The sequence below is a fragment of the Elephas maximus genome, chromosome 7, assembly GCF_024166365.1.
Source record: "Elephas maximus indicus isolate mEleMax1 chromosome 7, mEleMax1 primary haplotype, whole genome shotgun sequence".
Lineage (NCBI taxonomy): Eukaryota > Metazoa > Chordata > Mammalia > Proboscidea > Elephantidae > Elephas > Elephas maximus.
The window spans coordinates 57,453,422-57,469,742 of NC_064825.1; the positions used below are offsets into that span (position 1 = coordinate 57,453,422).

At 38.6% G+C, this 16,321-nt stretch overlaps 1 protein-coding gene across 1 annotated transcript; it reads left to right on the forward strand.

The window, feature by feature from the left end:
* Positions 1–15,020: 15,020 nt before the first annotated feature.
* Positions 15,021–15,980, forward strand: LOC126080011 (olfactory receptor 51B6-like). Its single transcript, XM_049891339.1, has one exon. The coding sequence runs from the start codon at positions 15,021–15,023 to the stop codon at positions 15,978–15,980; it is 960 nt and encodes a 319-aa protein (XP_049747296.1).
* The last annotated feature ends 341 nt before the right edge of the window (positions 15,981–16,321 follow it).

The following is a 16,321-nucleotide window of genomic DNA, read 5'->3' on the forward strand; positions in this document are numbered from 1 at the left end:
CCCTAGGAGTAGGGTACATAAAAATGTAGCACCTATTGAAAATATATTGAGTGGTGTTTATTCCTCACTCACTGGCTTCAAACGTAACACAGTGTAGATCCTCTTCTTCTTCTGTGCTCTAAATACAACACATTCGTCTGTCCTCACTTTTACTTCTCTGGCCCTTCAACAGTTACATTTTTTTTTTTAAACCAGTCTCTTTCCATACTCAATTTTGTGAAGAATTCCTTCTTGTACTTGTAAAGGAGTATGTAGCACAAATAATGAAGATCTTTGGAAGGGAAGCTACCCAAAGTGAAAGGGATTAGTTCTATTTTGCTATAACTTTCAACTCAAAGCTTTTCTTTCTTTATTAGCAAGAGTGTCATGTATATCTACCCTGTTCTGAAGCTTTAACAGAGAGCTATAAAATCATCATACTTCACACTATGAGAAATGCACACGTCCTCAGCTAGAAGCTGCTCTTTGTTTCTAAGAAGGATCATGAGGGAAGAGACAAAAGCTGAGCAAAGATCTTAGAAAGAAAAAGACATTACAAAGGTTAAGGATTGTATCAAGAGGAAGAACCTATTGCTAGCTTATAGAAAGTCAAGCAATCTTCTCCCATTTACATCAATAACACTTCTCTGCCTCATTTAAAAGTCTGGTAGAACAAGAGATGCCTCTGTGTTTATTCCCTAGATGGGAGAGAAGCAAGAAAGAGGGTCATCCCCCCCGACCCCATGTGGAGAGGTCACAATATTCAGACCGTGGGAATGGTGGGACTTAAGTTCTCATGGTCAAGTCTCTTTTCAAGTGCTACGAACTTTAGACTGAGATCTATGCACCCGTCCAGAGCTGGGGTATGGAGAGGCTGCCCTAGTCTACCACCCTCTCCCTTTCTCAGTAGACAGTTTACAAAGGAGTCTCCTAACTCTTTCTTTCTGTATCTTTTGGGTATTTTCCTATACTCACCTATACCATAGCTTAGTTGTTGCACTGAGAAGCAGAGTAATTAGGTCCTGCCTGAAGATTCAGATCAGATGGCTACTTCTCAAAGTTAGGTAAGATACTCAACTGGTGAGTTTACCAGTGAAAAAACACCTCCCCAGAATTCTCTGTTTTTCAGACAGTTGGGATCTTGATAAATATTTTAGTTTTTAATCTATAGGGTTGATATAAGTCAGAATCGACTCGATGACACTGGGTTTTGTTTTGTTTTGTTTTAATCCCTCCTATGGAGTTTTTATGGAGTTGAGACATTTGATTATCTTCCCAGGGTTTTAAAGCACCTTCTCCAAATATGTTGCGGGGTTACTAGAGCCTCTGGTGGCAGGTTTGTGCATGGAGAATCAGAGAGCTGGTTCTTATGGCCCCAGCAGACCCTGTTATTACCTGTGGGAAGCCATTTACTCTCCACATCTATCTCAAAGGCTAAACATTTCCCAGTTGCTGTCAGCAGAAACATATGGATCTTCTTGGCATAGGTCTTTTGGATTCTAATTATATTTTCTGCCTGGTTTATCTAAGAGCCAGCATGGAGTGGAAAATTTGAGTCGATTTGAATCAAAAGCCAGGCAGTCTTCCTTAGGACACACAGAAATCCACAATCTGCAATCTGTACTTACTATTTTTGCTTATTGAATTCATCTTGCTTGTATTATTCTTGTTTGCCAGTGTGCAGAGAACATAGTTATTAGACAGGGCTGCAGCTAAGCATACTCCATAGCTTTAGTTCTAGGGATATAACATCTGGTTTTCCCTCCAATCCTGACAGGATCCACCCTGCTTATTACAGGTTTTAGGGAAAATAAGCATATATAACAAGAACAAATTTCCCACCCATGAAGAAATGCTTCAGTTGTTACCACACTTTGTTATGATTAAGGTAATGTTTAATGTAAATCAGAGGCCTATACAATTCCTGCTGAAATCATTAACTGGTTCCTTGCAAAGTAAATTAGACAAGTCACTTAACCTTTTTACTATTAAACGTGCAATTAGACATAAACTTAATTAAGCATGTATAAAATCTGATGCTGAAGTTTACAAGATGCTTATGAAATATATCAAAGTAGACCTATGTAAATGGAGAGACACACTATGATCGTGGACTGAAAAACTCAACACAGTAAAGATGCCAATTTTCCCCAGTTTGATCTTTAGGTTTAACGCAAGCCCTATCAAAATCTTAGCAAATGTTTTTTAAAAGACATAAACAAGCTTGTTCTAACAATTATGTGGAAAGAAAATGACCTAGAAAAGCTAAAGCAATTTTGAAAAAGAATAAAGTGAGAAGGATCATTCTACTTGATCTTAAGGCTTACTATCCTGTTGGCATAGTGGTTAACAGCTACATCTGCTAATCAAAGGGTCAGCAGTTCAAATCCTCCAGGTGCTTCTTGGAAACTCTAAGGGGCAGTTCTACTCTGTCTCATGGGGTTGCTAGGAGTTGGAATCGACTTGAGGGCAACAGGCTTGGTTTTTATACAACTATGGTAATCAAGACTGCATGGTATTGGTGAAGGGATAGATCAACGGAACAGAATAGAGAACACTGAAATAAACTCACACAAATACGTCCAACTTATTTTTGGCAAAGATGCAAAAGTAATTCGATGGAGGAAGGATAGATCTTTCAAAAAATAGTGATGTAATAACTGACCATTTGTTGTGGGGCGATCTCAATTGAAACCTCCTATTTGTACAAATAATAACTCAGATATGTATCACAAATTTAAATGTAAAAACTAAAAATTTAGAAAATAAATAAGGAAAAATCTTTGGTGCCTCAGTCTAAGTGAAGAGCTCTTAGACCTGACACCAAAAGACCTTATTAAGTCAATGGAAAGAAAAGTTACAGACTGGCTGAAAAATATTTGTGAATTACTTATTGTCTTAGGCTGGGTTCTCTAGAGAAGCAAAACCAGTAAAGCATACACATATGTGTATATAGACAGAGATTTACATCAAGGGAACAGCTCATGTGATCATAGAGGCTGGAACATCCCAAGTCTAAGAATCAGGATAGAGGCTTCTCCTAATTCACTTAGCTGCTGGGGCTGGTGAATCCCAAGATCAGCAAGTCGGAGAGCAGGACTCTTGCTCAAAGGCTGTGAAGATCAAAGAATCCCATGATCTGCAGGTAAACTGTTAGCTCAAAATGAGCAAAATACATAAAAAGACATTTCATTTAAGAGAATACATAGATGGCAAATAAGCATATATGTATTTTATATATATATATATACACACACACACACACACAAAGAGCTGGAGGTGGAAAACCAAAAGAGAAGAACACGATCGGCGTTTCTCAAGCTGAAAGAACTGAAGAAAAAATTCAAGCCTAGAGCTGCAATAGTGAAGGATTCCATGAGGAAAATATTAAATGATGCAGGAAGCACCAAAAGAAGATAGAAGGAATACACACAGTCATTATACCAAAAAGAATTAGTCGATATTCAACCATTTCAAGAGGTGGCATATCATCAGGAACCGATGGTACTGAAAGAAGAAGTCCAAGCTGCTCTGAAGGCATTGGCGAAAAACAAGGCTCCAGGAATTGATGGAATATCAGTTAAGATGTTTCAATGAACAGATGCAGCGCTGGAGGTGCTCACCTGTCTATGCCAAGAAATATGGAAGACAGCTTCCTGGCCAACTGACTGGAAGAGATCCATATTTATGCCTATTCCCAAGAAAGGTGATCCAACCAAACGTGGAAATTATAGAATATCATTACTATCACACACAACCAAAATTTTGCTAAAGATCATTCAAAAATGGCTACAGCAGTATATCAACAGGGAACTGCCAGAAATTCAGGCCGGTTTCAGAAGAGCACGTGGAACCAGGGACATCATTCCTGATGTCAAATGGATCCTGGCTGAAAGCAGAGAATACCAGAAGGATGTTTACCTGTGTTTTATTGACTATGTAAAGGCATTCCACTGTGTGGATCATAACAAACTATGGATAACACTGCGAAGAATGGGAATTCCAGAACACTTAATTGTGCTTATGAGGAACCTTTACATAGATCAAGAAGCAGTTGTTCAGACAGAACAAGGGGATACTGATTGGTTTAAAGTCAGGAAAGGTGTGTGTCAGGGTTGTATTCTTTCACCATACCTATTTAATCTGTATGCTGAACAAATAATACGAGAAGCTGGACTATATGAAGATGAACAGGGCATCAGGATTGGAGGAAGACTCATTAACAACCTGTGTTATGCAGATGACACAACCTTGCTTGCTGAAAGTGAAGAGGACTTGAAGCACTTACTAATGAAGATCAAAGACCACAGCCTCCAGTATTGATTACACATCAACATAAAGAAAACAAAAATCCTCACAACAGGACCAATGAGCAACATCATGATAAAGGGAGAAAAGATTGATGTTGTCAAGGATTTCATTTTACTTGGATCCACAAACAACAGCCGTGGAAGCAGCAGTCAAGAAATCAAAAGACACATTGCATTGGGCAAATCTGCTGCAAATGACCTCTTCAAAGTGTTGAAGAGCAAATATGTCACCCTGAAGACTAAGGTGTGCCTGACCCAAGCCATGGTATTTTCAATCACATCATATGCATTTGAAAGCTGGACAATGAATAAGGAAGACCGAAGAAGAGTTGACACCTTTGAATTGTGGTGTTGGTAAAGAATATTGAACATACCATGGACTGCCAAAAGAACAAACAAATCTGTCCTGGAAGAGGTGTGGCCAGAATGTTCCTTAGAGGCAAGGATGGCGAAACTGCATCTTACATACTTTGGACATGTTGTCAGGAGGGATCAGTCCCTGGAGAAGGACATCATGCTTGGCAGAGTACAGGGTCAGCGGAAAAGAGGAAGACCCTCAACGAGGTGGATTGACACAGTGGCTGCAACAATAAGCTCAAGCATAACAATGATTGTAAGGATGGCGCAGGACCGGGCAGTGTTTCGTTCTGTTGTGGATAGGGTCGGTATGAGTCGGAACCGACTTGACGGCACCTAACAACAACAACAACAACTATATATATATATATATACACACACACACACACGCACACTATAGATGATCATATGTTTACCCAGGAATTGTATCCCTAGGATTAGGCCCAACAGAAGTCTTGGGATACAATCTAGGGATACAGTTCCTGGGTACACAAAAACAAACAAACATGTACCAGAATGATCACTGTGACACTATTTGTAATACCCCAAAATATTACTGTTGACTGTTTAGAAAAGTAAATAAATTGTATATTCACACAATGGGATACTGCATAGGAATTAAAAAAAAAAAAACTCTTGCCAAGTGTAAAATAATGAATGTTTCACACAAATGTACAATGAATACAGAAAAAAAAAAAACATTGCTGTCAAGTCGATTTCAACTTATAGCAACCCTATATGACAGAGTAGAATTTCCCCACAGGGTTTCCGAGGAGTGACTGGTGAATTCTAACTGTCGCCTTTTTGGTTAACCACCGAGTTCTTAACCACTATGCAACCCAGACACAAAAGACTACATACGGTACTATTCCACTTACATAAAGGTCAAATCTAGGCCGAACTAATATATGGATCTATGTAGTGGATAGGTGCAAAAAAGGGCTTTTGAAATGCTGACATGTTCTATTCTTTTTTCTGGGTGGTAATTACATGGGTGGATTTACTTTGTAAGAAGTTAATGAACTATGCCTTTATGATTTGTGTACATTTCTTTAAGTAAATTATACTTCAATAAAATTTTTGCACATACACACACAAATGTTTATCTAAGTCTCACTTGTCTGGGTTTAGCTATAACATATTTTTTAATTACTTTTTTCTTCCTTATTGCACAAATAATTAAATGCATAGTTGCCTCTCATTTGCTTCACGAGATGAATACGTTCGTGTGTTCATTCTTACAGCTTTTATATACGCATATATGACCAGCATATACTGGTACCTGCTGCTATTGAGTCAATTCTGACTCATAGTGACCCTACAGGGCAGAGTAGAACTGCCCCAAAGGGTTTCCAAGGAGTGCCTGGTGGATTTGAAATGCCAACTTTTTTGTGAGTAGCCATAGCTCTTAAACACTATGCCATCAGGTTTTCTGATTAGCATATATGAGACAGCAAAAAAACAACAAATGAAAAACCTGTTTACTAAGTAGAATAGTGTTCATAAAAGAGTGGTTTTAATCTGGAAGTGAAAAGAAATCTCTATCAGTAAGAGACACATAATTATATTGCCTGTGTCATCATCCATCTCCAGCATCACAAATTTAGGAGTATGACATGGTTACTCTGGTTTAATTTTGGATTGAACTATGTGGCATAGATACTTGGATATCTATGTGACGTGAAAGATGGAGTCTATTTCTCAAAGAATTCACTACCAATGGGAGGAAATAGTCCAAAGCACAAATTATTAAAATAAATGTGTCTGGTCATGACAGAAGTAACGATAGCTGACATTGACAGAGTGCTTTTTACAAGTTGTGTTCTGTTCTGTGTGTTTTATATTTACACCTCACAACAATTTTATATGATGCCAATTATCACCACATGTATTTTAGAGATAAGGAACATGAGGTACAATGAGATTAAGTAGTTTGCTCAAAGTGACACAGCAAGAGCCACAGCCACAAATTAAACCAGGTATTCATGTTCCAACATTCATGCTCTTAACCACATGCATACTCTGATGGAATTTCCTATAGAAAAAGTGAGCAAGACCCTCTGGTCTCCAGATCATTAGTACTATGATTCCTGTCCTCCATACTTCACTCAAGTTGATAAAGAAGGACCCCCATTCTTTCCTGGTCTTCTTATGTTGAGGAAGGGTGGAGGATGTAGAGAGGGATAAGTTAAAACCAGGGACTGGAAAGGGAAGCTCCTATTTCCTGGGGTTGAGTTCCATGAGACAGGGCTCTGGGTCCACACTGGTTGCAACCAACGTCTGGACTAAAGGAAAAAGGGTTGTTATTGTTGTGCGCCATTGAGTCCATTCCAACTTATAGTGACCCTGAAGGACAGCATACAGCTGTCCCATATGGCTTCTAAGACTGTAATTTTAAGGAAGCAGACTGCCACATCTTTCTTCCACAGAGCTGCTATTGAATTCAAACTGTCAACCTGATGGTTAGCAGCCTATGGCTTAACCACTGTACCACCAGGGCTCCTTGGAAAGAGGCTAGAGTGGGGGGAACTCTTTTGCTTCACCGAAAGTGATGCCTGCTCTGCTCCAATGTTTATGCATGCCTCATTTTAGGGACAGAGCTTGTGAGTTCTCACAGAGAGCTCAGAAAAGTGCTATCTCAACAATTTTTTTTCCGTTCAGGTTCCTAACTGATCTACTTTTTCTTCCATAATGTGATAGATTTAAATAACTAATCATACTCTCAGGAACAGGACTCAAGTACAAGCTGCGACACAGACAGAGATCTTGGGGACTACTGTTCAAAATTTCAGATCCTCAAGGCTAAGGGAGCTAAGGAGGGAGGGTAAGAGAGAACAGAGGTGAGGGAGTTTTTTGAGTGACTTAAACCAGGAATGGGCCCTGTGGAGGAGCTTCTAAAATAAATGTTCCTAGCAGCCAGGCTTCTGTGCAGTCTCTAAAGGGATAGTGTTATGTCCAAACCCTTGACAAGGTCAAGTGTTCAAAACTTATGACTATGGTACTGAAGAGTAGGAGAGGGCGTCTAATGAATCCTCTCTGAAATCTCACTGTAGGTGGCTCCAGTGCAGGGTAGAGTAGGGCAAGGAGTAGAGATCTTGTTTCTCAGACAAAGAAAAGCAATAATACCTGCCAAGGGAAGAGGGAGAACCATCACGAGTTCTAAAAACTCTCTGACATCTCTAAAAACTGAATTCTTTAGGAATTACCTCACTGATGTTTAAAATAATGCCAGGGATAGATTCTTAGAAGCATGAGACAAAGAAGACTTATGGGAGCAAACTGAAGATGGGTCTAGACTCAGGGATAAATTGTTTCCAATTCTTGCTCTCTTCATATCTGAACTTCCAGCTTCTCTGGCCCCCATTCTAACCTTGTGAAAGCTCCATGGCCTCACCCTGCTAGAAATCCAGATAAGTTCCCAGAATAGACTCTCTTCTAAAAGCTTGAGGAGTGATAAGCTTGTAATCATGAGAAGGTCCAAAGACTTTCTAGAGAAAGTCACCATCTAACAATGAGATAGATAGCCAGGCAAGTCAAAATTAAGCTACGATAGAACCTGGGCTATGCGTAACCCTAGATCAGTGATAGTGATTTTCATAGCCATGTATGTGCAGAGGGAAGGAGCCCTGGTGGCACAGTGGTTGAGTGCTCAGCTGCTAACCAAAAGGTTGGTAATTTGAATCCACAAGCCATTTCAAGGAAAAAGATGTGGCAGATTGCTTCGCTAAAGATTACAGCCTTGGAAACCCTATGGGGCAGTTCTACCCTGTTCTATAGGGTTGCTATGAGTCAGAATATACCAGATGGCAATGGCTTTTTCTGTTATGTTTTATTTTTGAGTTAGGGGTATCAGTTACTGACCAGATGCATTTCCTCACTGAATCCTTAAAAATGAACAATGCAGCAGGTGTTTGTCTCCCTTTTCCAGTTGAGTAAAGTATAACCCATAAATTGTAAATATATTTCCAGTAGCTAATATGTAAAAATAGCTGGTATATAACTTGAAATAAATTTATTTATCTTATAAAATACTCTATATTGGGCCTGGATATGTTAAATACGGGTAAATGATTTTGCAACATTTTCTAGGACATTTATAGGGGTGAATAATATATGTCTGAGGTAGCTTGTTTCTTTAGTGTATAACTCTGATTGCTGGAAATGTCTTTCTCGTGTTGTGCTAAAAATCTACCTCCTTGTAACTTGCCGTAGTAGATATTAGATATTAATTCATTTAGCTAAAGATAATCAGAATGTGGAATATTACTCTTCCTTGAAATACTGCTTTTAAAAAAGCTGTTATCTACCCACCTAATTTTTATTTTATTTTTTAATAAGTCTCCCTTCTTTAATTCTTTCTCATTTTTATCTTTGGCTACAAGGACTTTGTCATTCACATTCTGTTTCCCTCTGTCCAATTCTCCTGTGTTTAGAGGTTCCTCTCTCAATTCAAATTTAACAATAGGCTAAAGAATGCATTTCTGCTCTTCAAAGACAGATTTAGCTGAAAACATCTAACCAGGATGAATACTACTTTCTTTAAAATGTCTTTGTTGCATTAATCTGCTCCCTCACGGCAACATTAAGAGGAAGTGACTTGGAAGACGAAATTTCTGGTGCACTTTCCCCTGCAAAGTTACTTCCTCTTAATTGACTTGACTGCCACAGGCAATGCAAGCTGATCATCCTTTCTAGGATACCAGAAGCTTCTGATAAATGTGCCGCATTTTCTTATACATCATTTCAGTATATAGAATTTATCTCTTTGCATGTCTTTCTCGTAACCAGATGATACATTTCTTGAAATTAGGAATTATATTTACCTCGTTTTTTCAGTGTCTATTATGGGACCTAGTACAGAGTAGGAAACCATGGTGGCGTAGTGCTTTAAGTGCTACAGCTAGCTGCTAACCAAAGGGTAGGCAGTTTGAATCCACCAGGCGCTCCTTGGAAACACTATAGGGCAGTTCTACTCTGTCCTATAGGGTCGCTATGAGTTGGAGCCGATTCAACAGCACTTGGTGGGAGGAGTACAGAGTAAGTACTTGATGAATTTTGATGAATGTTGAATATTAGTCTTTCGGTTATTTATTAGGTATCTGTTATAATGCACTTATCATGGAGATACAGAGAAGTATATAGAGAATAAAAAATACATTCCTACAAATTCTAAGTAATTGATATGCCTAGGCACACAGAAACACTCATGAACATACAGACATACTTCTGCACACACATGTTATTCATAAGCTTCCTTCCCTTTTCTAACAGAAAGGGAGTCACCTACCCCAATATATCTATTGAGTTTGATGCTGTGAGTTACCCCTCCCCTCCCCCGCCAAGTCTTCAGCAGATATTCAGGGTCCCACTTACAGTGTAGGATGAACCAAAGGTTCTGTCTCAGCTTTGGTCTGACCAGCGCTGGAAGAAAATGCTCCTCGAACTTGCACCAGATACTTTGTTTCTATAGATAAGTCTGTTTAAACTTAGCATTGTGTTGTTTGGGAGAAATTATTTAATCTATTTAAGTAACCGACCCAGTCTTCAGTTTCCTAACCTGTATATTATGAATTATAACGAGAATGAACTAGAAGCATTTCTGTGATAATCAATTAGAAACAAAGTGTGACGTTCTCTGGGCACTGGTTAGCAATAGTAAATGATGAACACAAAATTGATCATGCTCTATTTTATTACACCCTGAACTCATATGAGGACCAAGGCTCTATAATATCTAATCTTTTCAAACCACCTTAGAGAAATTACTCACTTTCTACTTGCTGGAGTTAGGGAATAGAATTTTAATCTTAAATGTTGTGACTTTATTTATCCTTATCACAATTTGTTTTGCTAGTTTTGTTCCCTGGTCTCCATATGTCAATAATACTTTTGTATCCAGCTGTTCTACAGTGATAACATTTGGTAATAATGCCAAGAGGCTTTGGTGGGCTATCAGAGAAGTCAGGACTAGTGAATGCAGCAAGGGGAATCAGTACGAAGCCAGAGACAGGGAGTGGTTGAGAACAGTGTCTCAAGAGAGAACATTCACAAGAAGGGCATGAATGAAGAGAGTGAGAGAATCACAAATATAAAATAGAGAAGCCGAGACAGAAGTGGTTTCTATCAGGTGTATAGGGAAGAGACCTAGAAAGATAGGAGGACCTGGCATTGCACATTTTGGGCTTGGAAGAGTACCGGCTGAAGGAACTGTCCAGCAAGCAGCCCTGGGAAAGGATGGTCAAATTGGAACACTGCAGACATGATTCCTGCTTTCAGGTCAGAACTGACTCAAGACATTCTGTACAGGAGAGTTGGAGGATTGGCAAACAATTTAGTAGGGGTTAGGGTTGGAGGGTTAAAAGACTTGTCTGGAAGCTGCGTTTGTTTGAAAGGGCAATGTATTTAAATAAATTACACAACAAATGTCCTCAGATATAACTGGATCAGTGGGTAGATGTTCATTTATTAAATGAAAAAGGTTTTCGAAGCAAAAAATATATGATAAAAGGAGTACATATGTATGAGTTTTATTTGCATTTAAGATCTATAGATGTAGAGTTCATAAAATCGATAATTTCCACTGACAATTAATTTTTGACAATTGACTTAGGTTCAATAATGGAATCCTTTGCTACCACATGAGTCAATTTGGGCTTCTCAACTTGATTCCATCACTTGTTTGTATTTATATTTAAATACCTCTGTTTCTTTTACTGATGTGTGTATGAGCTCTGTATCACACTAATTTTATTTTAAGCACACTGCCTTTAAATTTGCACCACACATTTACTTTATGTATGCATGAATATATGTATTATTTATTTATTTATTGTACTTCGTCTTCCTGTAGCTATTAAGGGTATAACATTGAAACACTATTCTAACAACTTCTTGGAATATAAGGCAATACATTGTGCTTTCCATAGTTCCAACAACATATTACTTGCCTTAAAGTTTTTATCACCACCATTTTTTCTTTTCCTACACTCTTACTCAGTTCCATGTAGTACCAGTGGGGATGCAAGTTCTCCTATGTCTAGTTTACGTTCTGGGACAACATGTGTTTCAGACCAAATAAGGTAGCTGTAATGAAATACACTTGATATGTCTACTTTTTAAAAATAAATAAATGGTGTAAATCGAAAGACCATCACATTGACAGTGAATGAATCCACATGTCCAACTTCCCAAGAACTTTCACAAACCAGTTGCACGATGACTGAATCCTCCAAGAGCGAGGCAGTTATACCGTGTCCAGTAGGGTCACTATGAGTCAGATTCAATTTGAGGGCAACAGGTTTGGTTTGGTTCGTATCTCCAGCACCTGAAAAAGTACGCAACATGTAATTCAAGGGTATTCAATAATCCCTGAATTAAAAACAGAATATTTTTTAATTCTGCAGGCAGTCGTATGGTCACAGACAAGATTATTTCCTGATTATAGCTTTAAGCCTTTAAATTGAATTTGCAGATTAAGTCAAAACAGGTGCATATGGTTCTTTTTTAGCTTTACTATTGTACAAGAAGGAGCTCTGGTGGCACAGCGGTTAAATGTTCAGACTGCTACCCAAAAGGTCGACAGTTCAAATCTACCAGCTATTCCTTGGAAATCCTATGGGAAAGTTCTACTCTGTCCTATACGGTCGCTATGAGTTGGAATCAACTCCATGGCAATGGGTTTGTTTTGATTTTTTTTTTTTTTTTTATTGTGCAAGGAAAGGCTGGAAGTCTTTTCCATGATTTATAATCTGCATGTGTAGCAAGTAAAGATGATTGTGAAGAAGAATTTGTTGTGAGTAGGGATTGTTTCAATTGTTTCAAAGTAGAGGCTAATTTATGTAACAGTAAAGTACAAGTTGTCCATAAGTAAGTTGGACATTTGTAACCTAGGGACTGCCTTCATATCTGTCATAAGCACTTTTGAGGTCTTTCTAGATGCTGGAGATGCACAGCTATTCAAAGTTAACCAATTACTGTGAAAGATGTACAGAATAGTTGTTTTGATGATTTGAGAACCTGCTCAGAGAGGCTGGGATGTAAAATGGCCAGAAACTGAATTTGTATGCATAGGCCAAACAATTAGTCAATGATTCTGAAAATGAACACAAGTTATGTGCTAGGCATTGTGTCAAAAATTAAGTATTGAGAACAGATACATGGCAAGTTATGCTTGTTGTTGTTAGGTGCCATTGAGTCAGTTCTGACTCATAGCGACCCAGTGTACAACAGAACAAAACAATGCTTGGTTCTGAGCCATTCTCACAGTCATTGCTATGCTTGAGCCAATTGTTGCAGCCTCTGTGCCAGTCCATCTCATTGATGGTCTTCCTTATTTTCATTGACCCTCTACTTTACAAGCGTGATGTTCTTCTTCAGGGGCTGGTCCCTTCCAAAGTATGTGAGACACAGTCCCACCATCCTTGCTTATAAGGAGCATTCTGGCTAGACTTCTTCCAAGACCGACTCGTTTATTCTTTTGGTAGTCTGTGGTATATTCAATATTCTTTGCCAACACCATAATTCAAATGCATCAGTTCTTCTTAGGTCTTCCTTATTCATTACCCAGCTTTCACATGCATATGAAGTGACCAAAAACACTATGGCTTGGGTCAGGTGCACCTTCATTTTCAAGGTGACATCTTTGTTTTTTAAAAAAAAACATTAAATAGGTCTTTTGCAGCAGATTTCCCCAATGCAATGCATCTGATTTCCGGACTGCTGCTTCCATGGGTGTTGATTGTGAATCCAAGTAAAATGGAACTCTTGACAATGTCAATCTTTTCTCCACTTATCATGATGTTGCTTATTGGTCCAGTTGTGAGGAGTTTTGTTTTCTTTATGTTTAAGTGTAATTCATACTGAAGTCTATGTTCTTTGATCTTCATCAATAAGTGAGAATAGATACATGGAAACCTATGTAGATAGACTAAATAGTAGAGCTGATTAGAAGTTTAAACTACCCAGAAAAAAAGGGGAGGATGAGGAACAAAAGGTTAGAGAAGATTAAAAAAAAAAAAAAGTGAAAAAGGACCAAGGACTGAGTGTTTGAGACAAAGGAGGAAATATCAGGAAAAGTAGAAGAGAATCCAAGGGGAGGTGAGGGAATATGTGAAAGGTAAAGGCCTGAATGAGATCTCTCTGTGTCTGCATGGGGCCCTGAGTTTATGTGGCAGAATTTGAGATTTTGGAAACTCACTTCTCTTGAATGAAAGCCGAAGTCCATCCTAAGATGGAGTCCCTGGTAGTGGATGCATGGCTACAGGGCATGGGGCAACAATCTTAAATTTTTAACCCCTCCCAGAATTCACAAATAATCTCATGTACCACAGAGACAGCTCTGAGTAAACCTAGTATGCTCAGTTTTTCAGTGAAAATTAAAAAAAAGAGGCAGCAAACCCAGTTCTGTTCCTAAACACTACAAAAGTCAACCATATCCTAATTCTTCCTAGTCCACAATGGATAAAAAGGACTCTGCCATTTGTTTAATGCATCACCTCAGACATGTAACTAATTTCTATCTTCGCGTCTCCAAATAGGTAATATGCCAAAAGTCATTTGTCTGGTTCTGCTAACAAGTAGCACTCTCAAATACAAATCATACAATCCATTTTTATAGCTTATTTTCTTGTCAATATTATGAGATGTTAGACAATTCTTTGACACATTACACACTGGTAACTAGAGTATCACTATGTTAGGTGACATGGATTTAGAGGTTTATTTATTTTGGAGAAATACTTAGGTAACTCTTGTGCCATTTTTATAGTACTAGCCAAAATCTCTAGAGCCTCATCAGTTAAATTTCCCCTTCAGCCATATTATATATCAATCATTTCCTCAAATGTACTAAATCTATTTTATTTTTCCTTAGGACTTTTATGTCTACTCTTCTGATACAGCTTAGGACCACTTTTCTTTCTATTGGTCTAAAACAAGTCTCACATATTCTGGGAAAACTCAATACCACCAGTCAAGATAAAGAGTGCCATGAAAAAAATAATCTGTAAATTCCAGTGTAGTTGTAGCAATAGTCAAATATAGTGATTTATCCTTTTACTTTGTCTTTCTATCTGGGTAATAAGATCTACAAGGATGTTAGCCAGGTCTATTCTGTGTATACTGACTATTGTATCCCCAACATACTGCCCAATAGCTTTACATATAGTTAACTGTGAATAATAGTTCCTTGTGCAGTCTATTTTTCCGTATCTACGAATCTCCAAGCAATGACTGAATTATCATCCTTGCTGTCCCTGGAAGTTGGGACAGGTGAACAATTTACGAACAGGTAGCACACTCAAGAAGGACTTCTAAAGAACTAGAGAATTCTATTCCTTTACCTGGAGGAAATAATTCCCTCTTTATAAGGCCCACATGTGGCTCAACAGCACTGCTTCCCCCTTCCTCCTGACTGGCTTCCCAGCATGGAGAAGGTACATCGCTGGATTCCCACCGCATTTGTTGGTAGTCTACATCTTCATACTTCTTGGCAATGGTACCCTTCTTTTTCTCATCAGGGATAACCATAACCTTCAGGAGCCTATGTACTATTTCTTAGCTATGCTGGCAGCTACAGACCTTGGGGTGACTCTGAACACCGTGCCCACAGTGCTGGGTGTCCTATGGTTAAATCACAGAGAGATTGGCTGTGGAGTCTGCTTCACTCAGGCCTACTTTATCCATACTGTTTCCATTGTGGAGTCAGGTGTATTGCTTGCTATGGCCTATGACCATTTCATTGCCATCTGCAACCCCTTGAGATACTCCTGTATCCTTACCAACACCCAGGTAATGAAGATTGGGTTGGGAATATTGACAAGGGCTGGTCTGTCAATTATGCCAACAACTATTAGACTGCACTGGTTTCCCTATTGTCAAACCCATGTAGTCTCCCAAGTTTTCTGTTTGCTCCAAGATATTATCAAGCTAGCCTGTGCTGACATCACCTTCAATTGTCTATACCCAGTTGTGGTTGTGTTTGCAATGGTCTTGGTGGACTTTCTCATCATCATTTTCTCCTATGTTTTGATTCTCAAGACTGTCATGGGCATTACTTCTGGAGAAGAGAGGGCCAAGGCCCTCAACACTTGTGTCTCCCACATCTGTTGCATCCTGGTCTTCTATGTCACTGTAGTTGGTCTGACCTTTATTCATAGATTTGGAAAGCATGCTTCTCATGTTGTCCACATCACAATGAGCTACGTATACCTCCTTTTCCCACCCTTTTTAAACGCTGTTATCTATAGCATTAAAACTAAGCAGATTGTGAGTGGTATACTTTATTTACTATCTCTGTCTCATTCTGGAACACAATTTCAAAACACCACCCTCTGAGGAGTAATTCAGGAAACGTGAACAGGCTGACAGCTTTGTTGTTAGGAGCAACCAGAAAAAGGGATTTCATTGAAAACCAACCATGCTGCCATTTCGAACATCATTTTACACTGCCTATTTGTTGCTGAGTCATCTATAACACTATACATACATAATGATATATATATAAATGTGTGTACATGTATTTATATACATAGTTATATACGTATATATGTATGAACACACACATATACATATATGTGTGTGTATATACATATAAAACATTATTTAAGCACATATCTCAAACACCTGACATTTTTTGTTTTCTCTAGAAAATTCACCTTACTGGTGAACCTATCACA